We start from the raw sequence: 18062 nt of genomic DNA on the forward strand, positions 1-18062 counted from the left end.
GACAGATGAATGGACAAAGAAGATGTGGCACATATATACAATGCAATATTACTCAGCCATAAAAAGAAACAATAAAATTGAGTTATTTGTAGTGAGGTAGATGGACCAAACTCTGTCATACTGAGTGAGGTAAGTCAGAAAGAGAAAAACAAATACCGTATGCTAACACATATATATGGAATCTTAAAAAAAAAAAAAAAACGGTTCTGGAGAACCTAGGGGCAGGAGGAATAAAGACACAGATGTAGAGAATGGACCTGAGGACATGGGGAGGGGGAAGGGTACGCTGGGATGAAGTGAGAGAGTGGCATGGACATATATGCCAAATGTAAAACAGCTAGCTAGTGGGAAGCAGCCGCATAGCACAGGGAGATCAGCTCGGTGCTCTGTGTCCACCTAGAGGGGTGGGATAGGGAGGTTGGGAGGGAGACGCAAGAGGGAGGGAATATGGGGATATATGTATACATATAGCTGATTCACTTTGTTATACAGAAGAAACTAACACATCATTGTAAAGCAATTATACTCCAATAAAGATGTTAAAAAATTTTTTTAATGTCTCTGCTAACCTTTAAAAAATAAAAAATTAAAAATTAAAAAACAGAAAATAATATATGTTCGCAAGTATGTGAAGAAAACGGAAGATTTGTGCACTGTTAGTGGGAATGTAAAATTGTACAGCTGCTGTAGAAAACAGTATGGCAGTTCCTCAAAAAATTAATAGAATTACCATAAGATCTAGCAATTCCACTTCAGGATATATACCAAAAGAATTAAAAGCAGGGTCTTGGGAGTTCCCTGGTGGCCTAGTGGTTAGGATTCCGGGCTTTCACTGCTGTGGCCCAGGTTCAATCTCTGGAACTGAGATCCCTCAAGCTGTGTGGCACAGCAAAAAAAAAACAAAGGCAGGGTCTCAAAGAGATATTTGTATACCCATGCTTGTAACAACATTATTCACAATTACCAACACAGCCAAAACATGGAAGCAACCCAAGTGTTCATCGATGATAAACAGACAAGCAAAATGTGGTAAACACATAATGGATGTTATTCAACCTGAAAAAGGCAGTATGCCACAACACGGATGAACCCTGAGGACGCTTTGCAAAGTGAAATGAGCCAGTCACAAAAAGACAAGTACTGTATGATTCCACTTACATGAGGTAGTTAGAATAGTCAAATTCATAGGGACAAAAGTAGAATGGGAGTTGTCAGGGTCCAGGGAGAAGGGGTAATGGGAGTTACTGTTTAATGGGTATAGAATTTCAGCCTTACAAGATGAAAAGAGCTATGAAGATGAATGGTGGTGACGGTTGAACAAAATTATGAATGTATGTAAAACCACTGAACTATACACTTAAAAAAGATTAAAATGATAAATTTTATGTTATATGTATTTTACCATCCCCTCCCAAAAAACGGGAACATGAACTGACACAGGATGATTTCCAAGACATACTGCTTAGTAAAAAAAGCAAAGTGTAGAGTACATATACTATGCTACCTATTGTGTAAGAAGAGGAAATTTTAAAACCTAAATATATGTGCTTAGTACTTTGACGATACTCTCAGTCAAGAGGGAAAAGAAAGAACTGCAAACATATCTTCAACTTTTTTTAGTAGGTTTGTGTTTCATAGTATAGGTGTGGGACTTCCCTGGTGGCGCAGTGTTTAAGACTCTGCGCTCCAATGCAGGGGGCCCGGGTTCAATCCCTGGCCAGGGAACTAGATCCCACATGCATGCCGCAACTAAGAGTTCGCATGCCACAACTAAGGAGGCAGGCGGAGACCCGCAACTAAGGAGTCCTCCTGCTGCAACTAAGACCCGGCGCAACCGAATAAATAAATAAATAATGTAAAAGAAAAAAACAAGTAGTATAGGTGTAGCAACTCTGAAACTATTTTATATGTGTTGTAGGATTAAGCAAATGTGCTGACGCTTTTGAGAGCCAAAGTTATCACTGTGGGAAAGAGAGATACAAATACAGAATGTGGAAGGGCAAAGAACAGTGTGAGGATGGTCATTTGGAAGTATCACTTTTAAACTTACTTCATCTATTTCTTGGCTCTGTTTGCTGAAAGGGCTTAAAAACACATCTAGTACTCAAATATTGGTTTCCTCCTAAAAGGAACCAGGGCTTCTGGGAGAAATGTCTAATTCCAAGGCCAAAACAGAGAAGTATAAGAAGCCTAGAAAATCTTAGTTTGCCAGAAAGTAAAGAAGTACTCAAAATAATAACAACAACAAAAATGGGGGCATGTAAAAACTGACACGGGAGCTCTCATTGGCCAACCTGTGACAAATTGAGCATCACAATAATTAAGAAGAGTAATGAGGGGCTTCCCTGGTGGTGCAGTGGTTGAGAGTCCGCCTGCCGATGCAGGGGACACGGGTTCGTGCCCCGGTCCGGGAAGATCCCACATGCCGCGGAGTGGCTGGGCCCGTGAGCCATGGCCGCTGAGCCTGCGCGTCCGGAGCCTGTGCTCCGCAATGGGAGAGGCCACAACAGTGAGAGTCCCACATACCGCAAAATAAAAAAAAAAAAAAAAAAAAAGAGTAATGAACTATAAATCATTGAAAACATCAGGAATCAATGAGTCCACATTAAGGATACGTTAGACATGCTAAATGTAGAAAGGAGAGCTGGAGTTGGAAAATCACCACTTCGCAACCACTGCAGTAAAGATTGGTTCAGGTAAGAAACATCAATGGATGCTGTATCTAGATCAGAAAGTTTGATGAGGACCAGGATATTGGCATAGTCTTCTAATATCTTATATATTGCTTATTAGTTTCAAGAGGAATAGTATTACCTATGTAGTGTAGAAACAATACAACAGTATATAGATAATATTTTATCTGCACCTGGCTATTTTACCTAGTACCTGAACAATACTTTGACCAAGTGATGAAAAGTAACTTCACTAATGAGGGGCACTGTGTGCTTCATGTTGTAATATACTTGAGAAGGACACAACAACCCTTATGTGGTATTCCGGGCAGAGATGGGAGAACCTGAATATAATTATGAGGAAGCATCAGACTAACCCAAAATGAGGAGTATTCTTCAAAAAAGCCAACGAAACAATGCTGGTCTGTATTCTTCAAAAATATCAATGTAACAAAGGACAGGAAGGACTAAGGAACTCTTCTAGTTTAAATTATAAAGAAATATGACGACTGAATGCAAAAATAATCCTGGACTAAAAGGAAAAATATTTTATAAAGGGCATTACTGGGATAATATATATAGTAGATTATATAAAAGTATTGCATCAATGCTAAATTTCCTGAAATTTGATAGCTGCACTGTGGTCATCCTTGAGACTATCCTTGCTCTCGGAAGAGTCCAGGAGACTATCCTTGCTCTAGGATATACAAACTAAAGTATGTTAAGGGGCAGAGGGACATGATGTATGCAACCTACCCTCAAGAAAAAAACTCTGTGCGTGTGTGTGTGCACGTGTGTGTACACATGCATATAGAGATAAAATATGAAAAAACAAATTTGGAAAAATGTTTAAAGTTAGTGATCTGCAAAGTTAAAAATTATTTAAAAATAATTTTTCAAGTACTATACATAGATCAACTGCCCAACGACCTACACATTATTAAGAATCTAAACGCTGGATATATTCTAAAATTTTTTAAATTTTTGTGATCATCCAGATGTAAGAGCTGAAAGAGAAACAAAGGATAAGCCATAGTAAGGCTAAGCGGAAGACCAGATAGCTGTTGCATCACCCTCTCTCTCCAGGGCTTCCTACAGATGTCATTACAAACCAATCCTCAAAAGGGATTCTTGCTACGCCCCACCAGTGGATCAACAAGGATTTCTTAGCAAATGAAAATGTTACATGGCTCTTAATACTAATGGCGGGTGCCCTTTCCACCCATTTTAAAGCAATTAAGTACACGTTGCCCACTCTAACACTGGGTGCAGGAAATAACACATACTTGTTCTGTTAGGTTTTCACTAACACTTAATTTTATCCATTTTAATTTAAGCAAACTTTTGATTAACCCAAACAAAAATACTTAGTATATTTTGCATCTGATTCTAGCAATACATGTTTCTCTTAAATATAAGATTTTCTGAAAAACACCTTTTAAACTTACCATACCTTACACTCCATGTAAGTCTAGATTAAGATCTTTAGAGTTTCTTAGTACTAGGAAGATTATGGTCTCTCCTCTCCATCCCCACAATATCCAACACTGTATATAAGGCATAATTTAAAATTTTCAAAATAAACTAAACTTACATGTATACCAGATAAAGGTTACTGAAAGAAGACTTCTCTCATTTTCTTTTGGTGTACCCACTTTGACAGTATCTTAACTACATGCATAATCTGCCTACAGAATAGTCTAGCACTTGTCCAATATTACTGTATATATCAGGAGTTGATGTGTTAAAATCTATTTTTTTAAATCACTGTGGTCTTTTGATCATTGTGACACTAAATGCCATTAATCTGAAACTGGCCTAGGTGTTCATTCATGGTAAACATCTCTACTATACACATTTAATTTGAAAGTTCAAATTATCTATTTGTAGCCTAATGATGTAACTGATGGCTTCCACCTTCATTAACAAGCCAGAAAATTAAAAGGACTTTAAAATACAACAATTGCTATTTTCAAATCAAAAGAATAAAACTGTGAAAACAACTAATGACTGTAAATCACTTTTCTCTCTCACCCTAGGAAAAATTACATACGGTATAATTATTTTTTTAAAGGGGTTCTTTTAAAGTGGTGGTTCTGAACCTCGGCTGCACGCTAGAATTACGTGCAAGCTTTCAAAATCCTGATGCCCAGAACAAGTCCCAGACCCATGAAATCAGAATCTCTGGGGATGGAACACAAGCATCCGTGTATTTTAAAGCTTCCAAAGTGTTTATAATGTACAGCTGAGGTAGAAAGCCACTGTTTTAAAAGAGAAATATTCTAGATATTTAAATATATGCTGCTTTAAAAACAGCACCATGAGAGGCTATAAACATATTCCAGCAGTGTTCAATGCTTTTTTCTTAAGACTCTTTTAAAAATTGCTTTTCGTCATACCTTCACCAAAAATGGTGTTAGGCATATTGATCACCTGCCTTATTCATTATATTTAGCTGTTACTAGAGGTGAAAACACTAGTTTTAGAGTCACAAAGACCAGGATACAAGTCTCAGCTCTATCATTTAATACTTCTATGACTGTGGATAAGTAGCTTAACTTCCCTGAGCTTCCATTTCCTCATCCATAAAAAACAATGTGCATGACATCTGGCACATAAGAGGTAATGTATAAATGGCTCTGCTTATCATTATCAAACCAGACTCGAAGACGTGGAGGCTAGGACTGTATCTTGTTTAAGGTTATATTTTCACAACCTACCACACAGTAGCTACGCAATAATTCTTAATTAAGCTCCTCAAGAATTTTTTAATCTGTCTTTGTAACCCTAATGCCTAGTACTGATTCTGATATACAACAAAAACTTAAAACTGTTTTGAACAAATGAAACAAACTTATTTCAGTAAAGAACAAACCCTCAAGTCTTGCGCTGTAGCAAAGAATTCAGAATAACCAGCATCCGTAGCCAATAGTCCCACAAATTGCATCGCAGGCCGCTGCTGTATAAACAGTTCTACAGCTTCATCAGTGATGCAACTGCCCCCAGAAATGTCCAGTGACACAATGTTAGGCAGAATATCCTTCTGCTGTAGCAAATGAAAAGCTAGATCTGACTTGAGTTGCCTGTGATCAGAAATATCAAGGTGAAGCAGACATTTAAGTTCTCTAATGACTGCGAGAATCTGTGGTTTGGTCATGGTCAGGCATTTTAGATAGTGCATTGTGAGAGATCTGAGTCGATCCTTACAGGTGAGGAGTGCAGAGATGTTAGTGACCAGAGTATTAGAGATATCCAAGCTTTCCAGTCTGGGTAACTGAGAAACATTAGCCAGGTCTTCACTATGAAAACAAACACTGAAAACACTTAAGATGCGAAGACCGGTGAGCTGACCAAAGAACAACAGTCTTGAATTGCGAGGGATGCTTGCTGAGTCCAACAGGAGACATCGGAGGTTTTGCTGGATCCAGCTATTGCTGCAGAGTCCACTTAGGATGTCTGGAATTGAGAGGTCAGTGTGTACTGCAGTAGCATCCAGTTCAATGAGTCTGTGATGGCAGAAGGCTTGTATGAACGCAGCTGTAGATATTTTAGCTTTCTGAATACTGACCAGCTTCAGTTTCATTTGGTTGCCTCGGAAAATGCTTGCCGTTCTATCAGTCAGCTTGCCTATAAGAGAACCAGAACCAGCTTGTAATAACAACTAAATCTCATGCCTTTTCCAGGAGGTGTTAATGGCCAAAGAACTTTGACAGATGCTAATAATAACAACAATAATGACCTACATTTACTGCTTACTCTGTGCCAAGCACTGTTCTAAACCCTTTACTCAAATCATCTCATTTACTCTTTACAATAACACCATAAAAGAACTATGATTATTACCATCTTATAGCCGAGGAAACTCGAGCTTAAAGAGGTTAAGTAACTTGCTCAAGGTCAAAATGTGTGGCAGAATCAAGCATCAAAACCAGTTTGACTCCAGAGCCCACAGTTTTAACCACAGCAACCTTGTTCACAGAAAAAAAAGAACAAAATAAAAGAGGTAGGTAAGTATAGGGTATATAATATGAAAACAGCACTAATGACTACTTTTAACCAAATTAGTGCACAGCCTTTGGTAAGTCACTTACCTCTCTAGGCCTCATTTTCCTCATCTGTAAAATGAGTGGGTTATACTAGATTTCATTTAGAAACGATTTACTAAGCATCTTCTATGTGTGAGATCCCATGTTAAGTAATAGGCTCACAAGGTAATTAGACACCTGTGACCATAAAGAATTCAGTCTAGGAAGCATGTCAGGCAAATAAATTATTATAATAATGTATTATATCCAATGGTGATTCATACCAGGTACTGAATTAATACAAATGAGGTTAACATCGGGGAAGGTTTTTAAGATGGAATATCAGTCTCCCAGGGTGAAGGTGGAAGATGGAAGAACACGCCAAAGACACGGAGGCACAGAACAACAGATTTTTCAGAATGACCCTAAGTAGATCAATGCTACTGGCCCATAGCGTACAAGGGGAAGCATGGCTGGAAGTGAAAGTGGAGAGGGAGGTAAAAGGCAGATGGGGCCCGTAAACAAAGCTAGGAAACGCAGACATTTACCCTATAAACAACAATGAACAACTCAAAATTTTTAAGCAAAAACAAAATGGTCATAATTATTTTTTTAGAAAGACCAATTATGTGATAATGTAACAAGAATTAGGATGGTATTTGATGGGAGTGAGATGGGGCAAGAGATTATTAATGATTTTAATGATGAGAAATGAAAGTTTAAACTGACAGAACATGGTAGCTGAATGGACTAGGGGAAAGAATTGAGGAAAAAGGTGTATAAGATGGTTCACAAGTTCCCAGTTTGAGTCGGGCTGTGCTACTAAGATAGGAAAAAGGAAACCCCAATATTCAAGGCTTTGAGAAGGAACTTATTACATTTATTCAACAAATATCAAGTGCTCAAGGTATGCAAAGTGCTATGCTACAAGCTGAGGACGGTGAATGAGACAGACATGGCTCCTGCCATCTTGGCGTTTATTTACATCCTAGAAGGAGAACACAGATACAAAAGAATATAAAACAAGCAGAATACTACTAACATTAAAAATGTAGTCAGTGTTCTAAAGGAAACAAACAAGACAAGAATATAATACAGGGGTGGGGAAAAGGAGGAGGAGGACAAGAATCTTCTGTCTCTCGGTGAGGTATGAGGAGGCGACATTTAAGCTGAGACCAAAAGGATATGAAAAGCAAAGGCAGCTGTCATTCCAGACACGAGGAGCTAAAGACCTGATATGGGAAAGAGCTTGGCTTTTTCTGTGAAATGAGAGAAAAGCAGTGTGGCTGAAGCATAGTTGGTGAACGGGATACCAGCATCTGACAGGTTAGAGACAGAGGCAAGAGTCAGACCTTACAGGCCAGGGTAAATAATTGGCATTTTATCCTAAGTACAAGGAGAAGCCTTTAAAGAGTGACAGAGGTGTAGACAGATCTGATTAAGGTATGAGAGGACTGCTCTCTGCCGTGTGGCAGAGCTTGGCGAGGGGCAGAATTGGAGGTAAGGAAACCATTTGGGAGACCAGGGGAGAAGTAAGAGAAAGGTGTCAATGACAGGGGCTAGGAGGAAAAGAACGTTTGAGATATGTATTTTGAAGACAGAAAATGTGTCAACAGAATCAAGGGTAGAGGGAGGAGGAATGAAAAATGACTCCTAAGTCACTGAACAACTAGGAAGATTTTGAGATGGGAGGAAATGGCAGTGTAGCAGATGCTGTGATGGGACACCAGATCACATTTAGAGATAAAGGACTTACTACTTGAGCTGCTGGGAATGCCACCAACTGACAGCCCTCATCTATGGGGACTGCATCAGCTGAAAAGAACTGCTTCACCCATGGTCATACCACTTTCCCATGGAAACCCACATCCCAAGACTGTGTTGGGAGGTATAAAGATCCAGCCCTCACGCCCTAATGCAACACAGATCTGAGTAGTTATTCCACCTTCAGGACTTCCCATAAGATCAGCCGAGGCCTTCTCAGTTCTACATATTTTAAATCTAAAAGACTGAAGCATAAACATTTGGAATTAATCAGCATAGAGACAGTAATTAAAACCATGGGAATGGATGACATGAGAATGTAAGAAGAGGAACAAGGACCAAGTACCAAAAAGCATCTACATTTAAGATCAAATAGCAGAATGAGGAATAATAGCCATGATAATAACTAACCATTTTTGAATGTTCTGAACATTTTAGATATACTAACTCCCTGAATCCTCATAAAACCCAATGAAGTATGTATTACTATTAGTCATACTTTACAGATGAGATGAGGCATAAGTAACTTAAGTAACTTAAAGTTCCATGCCACCCATGGAAATGGTGGCAAACCCAAATAGTCTGGCACCAAAGCCAGAACTCTTACCCTTTCTGTACTACCCTTCAAGGGAAGCTAGATGAGCAGACAGATAAGCAGCAGCCACTGAGGTAGAAGAAAAACCAAAAGAATATGATGATTCAGCAGCCCAGAGAAGAGTTATAAGATATGTAAGAGGCATCCTGGATATGTGGTTCTGGAGCTTAGAATAAAGACCTGCACTGGAAACTCTGGGAAATTCAAGTAGAAGTGGTAGCTAAATCAAACAAAATTACCCAGGTAGTGTACAAAGTGAGAAGGGTACCCAAGACAGAAACTTGAGGAACATAAAACATTTAACATATATATGGAGAAACAGAGGCATACAAACGAAACTGTGGAATAGTAACCAAGGATAAAATTAAAAAACAGAAAAACAAAGTACTCTAAGCCAGGAAAGTTGAGAGTAATAAACATTGTCATACATACAAGAACCCTTGATGATTTAATAAATCTAGGAAGGTAACAATCATCTATGGCCACCAAAAGTGAAAAACAACCAGGCAATCAGACTTTATTCACACCCTTAAGAAGTATAGGGCACTACCAAACATCAAACCTGAATCTGATCAAGACTCTACCTCTAATTTCCAATTTATAGGAATTACAAGGATCAGAGAAACATGTCAAATCATTGCAGTCAAACAATGGTAAAGTCCAGATTGTAGGACACTTTACAAAACAAATGACCAGTTTCTTTAAAAAAAAAAGAAAATAACTGGAAAATCCCAAAATACATGGAGATTAAACAACACACTTCTAAATAACATGAGTCAAAGAAAAAATGTGAAGAGAAACTGAAAAATATTTTGAATTAAATGAAAATGAAAACACAACTTATCAATATCTATGGGATGCAGCAAAGGCAGTGCTTAGAGGGAAAGTTATAGCCCTGAATGCATATATTAGAAAAGAAAGATCTAAAATCAATAATCTAAGTTCCCATTTTAGGAAACTAGAAAAAGAAGAGCAAATTAAATTCAAAGTAAGCAGAAGAAAAGAAATAAGAATTAGAGCAGAGAGAGTAACATCAGCAACATGGCAGAGTGAAACACTACCGTGGTCTCTCCCCTTCAGTCTACAACCAATAAAACATCCATCCACAATGCACATATAAACAGCTCATACAACTCAATATCAAAAAAACAAACAACTCGATTTAAAAATGGGCAAAGACCTGAAAAGACATTTCTCCAAAGACATGCATATGCCCAACAGGCATAAAAAAAGATGCTCAACATCCCTAATCACCAGGGAAATGCAAATCAAAACCACAATGAGATGTCACCTCATACCTGTCAGAATGGCTATCATCAAAAAGAACACAAATAACAAATGTTGGCGAGGATGTGGAGAAAAGCGAACCCTCATATGCTGTTGGGTGGGAATGTAAATTGGTACAGCTACTGGGGAAAACATCATGGAGGTTTCTCAAAAAAACCGAACTACCATATGACCAACAATTCCACTCCTGGGTATACATCCGAAGAAAAAATGAAAACACTAATCTGAAAAGATACATACATCCCAATGTTCATAGCAGCATTATTTACAACTACCAAGATACAGAAGCAGGGCTTCCCTGGTGGCGCAGTGGTGAAGAATCTGCCTGCCAATGCAGGGGACACGGGTTCGAGCCCTGGTCCAGGAAGATCTCACATGCTGTAGAGCAACTAAGCCCATGCACCACAACGACTGAGTCTTCACTCTAGAGACCACGAGCCACAACTACTGAAGCCCACGCGCCTAGAGCCTGTGCTCCGCAACGAGAAGCCACCACAATGGGAAGCCCATGCACTGCAACAAAGAGTAGCTCCTGCTCTATGCAACCAGAGAAAGCCCGCGCGCAACAACTAACACCCAACGCAGCCAAAAATAAATAAAATTAAAAAAATAAAATAAAAAAAGACACGGAAGCAACCGAAGTGTCCATCAACAGATGAATGGATACCAGCCTTACAACAAATGTTAAATGAACTTCTCTAGGTGGGAAACACAAGAGAAAAAGACCTACAAAAACAAACCCAAAATAATTAAGAAAATGGCAACAGGAACATACATAAAGATGAATGGATAAAGAAGGTGTGTATATGTATGTGTGTGTGTGTGTGTGTGTGTATATATATAACATTTATATTTATATATTACATTTTTATATATAATTTTTATATTTATATATTTTATATATTTATATTTATATAAAATTGACTACTACTCAGCCATAAAAGAGAACAAACTTTGCCCATTTGCAGTAACATGGATGGATTCAGAAAGCATGATGCTAAGTGAAATAAGTCAGACAAAGAAAGACAAATACTGTATGATATCACTTATATGTGGAGCTTAAAAAAAATACAACAAACTAGTGAATATAACAGAAAAGAAGAAGACACACAGATATAGAGAACAAACTAGTGATTACCAGTGTGTGTATGTGGGCAATAATAGAGGTAGGGGACTGGGAAGTACAAACTACTGGTGTAAGAAAGGCTACGAAGATGTACTGTACAACACGGTAAATATAGCCAATATTCTGTAATAACTGTAAATGGACTATAACCTTTAAAAATTATACACAAATTTGAAAATTAAAAAAATAAAGAGGATGAATGATGTACCAAAAAAACCCTATTATCAAAATGGCAAGAAATAAGTACTGGCAAGGATGTGGGAACCCTCATACACTGTTAGTGGGAATGTAGATTGGTGCAGTCACTATGGAAAACAGTATGGAGAGTCCCACAAAATTACAAATAGAACTGCCATATAATCTAGCTATCCCACTTCAGGGTAGTTATCCAAAGAATACAAAAACATTAATTCAAAAAGATACATGCGCCCCTATGGTGACTGCAGCATTGTTTACAATAACAAAGATATGGAAACAATCTAAGTGCCCATCAACAGATGAATGGATAAAGAAGATGCGGAATATGTACAATGCAATACTACTCAGCCATTAAAAAAAATGAAATCTTAGCATTTCTGACAACATGGATGGACCTTGACGGTATTATGCTCAGTGAAATTAGTCAGACAGAGAAAGACAAATACCATATAATTTCACTCTTATGTGGAATATAAACAAACAAAATAAGAAAAACTAAAGCAAACAGAAACATGTAGATAGAAAAAACAGAGTAGTGTTTATCAGACAGGAAGAAGTGGAGGGGAGGGCAAAACAGGTAAAGGGGATCAACTGTATGGTGACAGAGGAAACTAAATTTTTGGTGGTGGGTACACCATATTTCTATACGGAAGTAGAAATATATTCTGTACGTGTAAAACTAGTAATGTTATAAACCAATGTTACCTCAGATCAATAAAGGAAAAATCAATAAAACCATAAACTGGTTCTTTGACAAGACCAATAAAATCAGTAAGACTCTAGCCAGACTAAAATAAAGAGACAAATTACCAATATCAGAAATGAGAGAGAGGACATCACTACAGATCTCATGGACATTAAAAGGATATGATGGGGCTTCCCTGGTGGTGCAGTGGGTGAGAGTCCGTCCGCCTGCCAATGCAGGGGACACGGGTTCGTGCCCTGGTCCGGGAAGACCCCACATGCCGCGGAGCGGCTGGGCCCGTGAGCCATGGCTGCTGAGCCTGCCTGTCCGGAGCCTGTGCTCTGCAAGGGGAGAGGCCACAACAGTGAGAGGCCCGCGTACCACAAAAAAAAAAAAAAAAAAAAAAAGAATATGATGGGCTTCCCTGGTGGTGCAGTGGTTGAAAAGCCGCCGGCCAATGCAGGGGACATGGGTTCGAGCCCTGGTCTGGGAAGATCCCACATGCCTCAGAGCAGCTAAGCCTGTGCACCACAACTACTAAGCCTGCACTCTAGGGCCCACGTGCCTCAACTACTGAGCCCATGTGCCACAACTACTGGGCCTGCACTCTAGAGCCCATGAGCCACAACTACTGAGCCCGCATGCTACAGCTATTGAAGCCTGCACGCTTGGAGCCTGTGCTCCGCAGCAAGAGACACCTCCGCAATGAGAAGCCTGTGCACTGCAACAAAGACCCAATGCAGCCAAAAATAAATAAATTTATTAATTTTTTAAAAGAAGGATATGAAAGGAATACTATGAACAGCTCTATGCCCACAAGTTTGATAACCTAAATTAAATGGACCAAATCCTTGAAAGGCACAATCTACCAAAACTCACACAAAAAGAAATAGACAATGTGAATGGATCTGTATCTATTAAAGAAATTGAATCAATAATTAATAACCTTCCAAAACAAAAAGCACCTGGATGGGTTCACTGGTGAATTCTACCAGACATTTAAGGAAGAAATTGTACCAGTTCTCTACAATTTCTTGCAGAGCATAGTAGCACAGTGGATACCTCCTAACTCATTCTTTGAGGTCAGCATTACCCTAACACCAGAACCACAGAGCACCTGGGACTTTCCTGGTGGAACAGTGGATAAGACTCCATACTCCCAATGCAGGGGGCCCGGGTTCAATCCCTGGTCAGGGGACTAGATCCCATATGCATGCCGCAACTAAGAGTTTGCAAGCCACAACTAAGGAGCCTGCATGCCGCAACTAAGGAGCCTGCCTGCCGCAACTAAGACCTGGTGCAACCAAATAAATAAAAAATAAAATAAGAAACAAACCACAGAGCTACTATGAAAGAAAACTATAGACCAATATCTCTCATGAACACAGATGCAAAAATCCTCAACAACAACAAAAAAACCTCAACAAAATATTAGCAAATCAAATCTAACAATGTATTTTTTCTTAGGGTGGGGGGGCTGCATTGAATCTTTGTTGCTGCACACGGGCTTTCTCTAGTTGCAGCAAGCAGGGGCTGCTCTTCGTTGCAGTGTGCGGGCTTCTCATTGCAGTGTTTTCTCTTGTTGCACAGCACAGGCTCTAGGCACGCAGGCTTCAGTAGTCGTGGCAAGCGGGCTAAGTAGTTGTGGCTCATGGGCTCTAGAGCACGGGCTCAGTAGTAGTGGCACACAGGCTTAGTTGTTCTGCGGCATGTGGGATCTTCCCAGACCAGGGCTCGAACCCGTGTCCCCTGCATTGGCAGGCAGATTCTTAACCACCGTGCCACCAGGGAAGTCCCAACAATATATTTTAAAAGTACATGTATATCCTATTTAGCATGAATAACAAAAAGGATTAAAAAACTATTTTCTATACAGAAAAACTACAAAAGATTGACAGTGAAATAGAAGATTAAAACAATTATAAACCAACTAGATCTAACAGAAATCTACAGAACTCACCCAATAATGGCAGAATATATATTCTTCTCAAATGCACTTGGAACATTCTCCAAAATAGAGCATATATTGGGCCAAAAAACAAATCTCAATAAATTTTTTAAAACTGAAATAAAGTATGTTCTCAAAGTACAGTTAAATGAATTTAAAAATCAATAACAAAGAAACCTGGAAATTCAAAAGTATTTGGAAATTAAACAATATATTCCTTAAAACGCAGTGGGTCAAAGAAGAAATCAAAAGGGAAAAATCAGAAAATAATTTGAGATGAATGAAAAATAAAGACAACATACAAACACTTACAGGATGCAGCTAAAGCAGTGCTTGAAGGAAATTTATAGCTCTAATTGCATGTATTTAAAAAAGAAGCTCTCAAATCAATAACCTAAACTTCTACCTTAAGACACAGGGAAAAGAAAAGCAAACCAAACACAAAATGAGCAGGAGGAAGGAAATAATAAAAATTATAATGAGAATTAATGAAATGGAGGACAGAAAAGAAAATAAAGTAAAAAAAAAAAAATCAATGAAATCAAAAGATGGTTTTTGAAAAGATCAACAAAGTTGACAAAACTTAGCTCTACTGACCAAGAAAAAAAGAGAACTCAAATTTCTAGAATGAGAATTGAAAGGGACAGAACTACTGACCTTGCAGAAATAAAATGAATTGTAAAGAAATATCACGAACAGACTGTATGCTGACAAATCTGATAATTTAAATGAAATGGATAAATTGACAGAATAACACAAACTACCAAAGCTACTGAAGAAGAAACAGACAATATGAATAGACCTATAACAAGTAAACAGATTGAATTAATCATCAAAAAACTATCCACATAAAGAGGCCAAGAGGGCTTTACTGTTGAAATCTACCAAACATTTAAAGAAGAATACATACCAATTCTTCACAAACTCCTCTAAAAAAAAAAAGAGAACACCTCCCAATTCATTGAGGTCAGTTTTAGCCTGATGACAAAAATCCATATAAAGACATCACAAGAACAGAATATCACAGACCAAAATCCTTTTAAATTATGGATGCAAAAATCTTCATCAAATTACCAGCAAACTGAATCTAGTAATAAACAAAAAGATTTATACAATGTGACCAAGTGGGATTTATCCCAGAAAAGCATGGATTAACATCCAAAAGCAAATTAATGTAATACACCACATTAAAAGAATAAAAAACAAAACCCACGTGAACATTTCAACAAATGCAGAAAAAGCCAACACCCTCTTCCTGATGAATACATTCAACAAACTAAAATAGAAGGGAACCTCCTCAGCCTGTTAAGGGCAATTACAAAAAACCCAAAGCTAAAATCACTCTTAATGGTAAAAGACTAGATGCTTTCCCCCTAAGATCAGGAAAAGAAAAGGGTGAATGTTTCAATACTTCAACTTTGTATTGGAGGTTCTAGCCAGGGAAGTTGGACAAGAAAATCAAATAAAGGCATCCAAATTGGAAAGGAAGAAGTAAAACCATTTCCATTTGCAGATGACATGATCTTGTATACAGAAAATTCTAAGAAATCCTTTAAACTATTAAAACACATAAATCAATTCAGCACGTTTCCAGGGTATATGATTAACATAAAAAATCAATTGTAGGGACTTCCCTGGTGGTCCAGAGGTTAAGACTCCGTGCTTTCAATGCAGGGGGCACGGGTTTGATCCCTGGATGGGGAACTAAGATCCTATATGCCGCATGGCACAGCCTAATAAAAATTTTAAAAATAATTTAAAAAAATCAATTGGGGGCTTCCCTGGTGGCTCAGTGGTTGAGAGTCCGCCTGCTGATGCAGGGGACACGGGTTCATGCCCCGGTCCGGGAAGATCCCACATGCCGCGGAGTGGCTGGGCCTGTGAGCCATGGCCGCTGAGCCTGCGCATCCAGAGCCTGTGCTCCGCAACGGGAGAGGCCACAACAGTGAGAGGCCCGCAAAACAAAAAAAAAAAAAACAAAAAAAAAATCAATTGGATTTCTGTACACTAAAAATGAACAATCCAAAAATGAAATTAAGAAAGCAATTGTGTAACAGCATCAAGAATAAAATACTTAGAAATAAATTTAACAAAGATGTAAACTTATACCCATAAATTAGAAAACATTGTTGAAATAAATTAAAGATCTATTTTAAATAAATAGAAAGCTCTCCCACGCTCATGTATTAAGGATTTCAGATCGTTAAGATGGTAAAACACTGGTGAAAATAACTAAAGATGATCTAAATAAATAGAAAGACATCATATTCATGGATCAGAAGACTTAATGCTGTTAGGATGGCAATAATCCCCAAATTGATTATACATATTTGATGCAATTCCTATTCAAATCCCAGCTGGACTGTTTGTAGAAACTGACAAGTCAATTCTCAAATTCACATGGAAATATCAGGAACCCAGAATAACCAAAACAATCCTGAAAAAGGTGAACAAAGTTGGAAGACTCACACTTAACAATTTCAAAACTCACTACAAAGCAAACAGTAATCAAGCTACTTGGTACTGACATAAGGATAGACACATCGATCAATGGAATAGAATTGAGAGTACAAAAATAAACCCATACATCAATGGTCAACTGATTTCCAACAAGGATGCCAAGACTATTCAACACAAAAAAAAGAACAGCCTTTTTAACAAATAGTGCTGGGACAACTGTATAGCCACATGCAAAATAATGAAGCTGGACCCTTACACCTCATGCCAAAAATTATTTCAAAATGGACCAAAGTACTAAACATAAGAGTGAAAGCAATGAGACTCTTAAAAGAAAATGTAGGTGTAAAATCTTTAGCACTTCGCAATGGCTTTGGCAATGGATTCTTAGATATGATACCAAAAGTATAAGCAACAAAAGATAAATTGGACTTCATCAAAATTAAAAACTTTTGTGAGTAAAAGGACACTATCAACAAAGTGAAAAGATAATCTACAGAATGGGAGAAAATAACTGCAAACCATGTTTGATGAGGGACATATCTTACAACTCAATAATAAAAGACAAATAACCTAATAAGAAATAGGCAAAAAATCTGAATAGAGCCTTCTCCAAAGAGAAAAAACAAATGGCCAACAAGGACATGAAAAAATGCTCAACATAATTAGTCACTAGGGAAATGCAAATCAAAATCACAATAGATGCCACTTCACATCCACCAGGATGGCTATCAGAAAGTCAGATAACAAGTTTTGGTGAGGATGTGGAGAAATCTGAACTCTTGTAACACTGCTGGTGGGAACATACAACGGTGCAGCCACTTTGGAAAAGAGTTTGGAAGTTCCTCAGAAAGTTAAACACAGCAATTCCACTCCTGGGTATACACCCCAATCCAGCATTTCCATTTTATCCAGCAATTAATCCAGCAATTCCACTCCTGGGTATACACCCAAAAGAAATAAAAACATATGCCCACACACAAATGTGTACACTAATGTTTATAGTAGCATTATTTATAATAGCCAAAATGTAAAAACAACCCAATGTTCATCAACTGAGAAATGAATAAAAAGGGGTATATCAATACAGTGGGATATTATGCAGCCATAAAAATTCAGTCGTGATTGATGTTACAACATGGATGAACCTTGACAATGCTATGTTGAGTGAAAGAAGCCAGACACAAGAGGCCACATGTTGAATGATTCCATTTATATTAAATGTTCAGAAAAGGCAAATCCGTACAGGTAGAAAGTAGATTATGACTGCTTAAAATTAGGGTGGAATGGATAAGGAGATTTTTT

The 18062-nt window shown here is 38.1% G+C and overlaps 1 protein-coding gene across 1 annotated transcript in view; it reads right to left on the bottom strand.

The window, feature by feature from the left end:
• The window catches only part of ZYG11A (zyg-11 family member A, cell cycle regulator), a gene marked incomplete at both ends in the record, with an annotated part of 58110 nt that overhangs the window by 24869 nt on the left and 15179 nt on the right, over positions 1-18062 (bottom strand). The window contains one exon of the mRNA XM_082650091.1: positions 5548-6299. Within this exon, the coding sequence (XP_082506217.1) occupies positions 5548-6299 (752 nt within the window). The remainder of the gene's footprint in view (positions 1-5547; positions 6300-18062) is intronic.

Source organism: Grampus griseus (genome assembly GCF_964374135.1).
Source record: "Grampus griseus genome assembly, chromosome: 1".
NCBI lineage: Eukaryota > Metazoa > Chordata > Mammalia > Artiodactyla > Delphinidae > Grampus > Grampus griseus.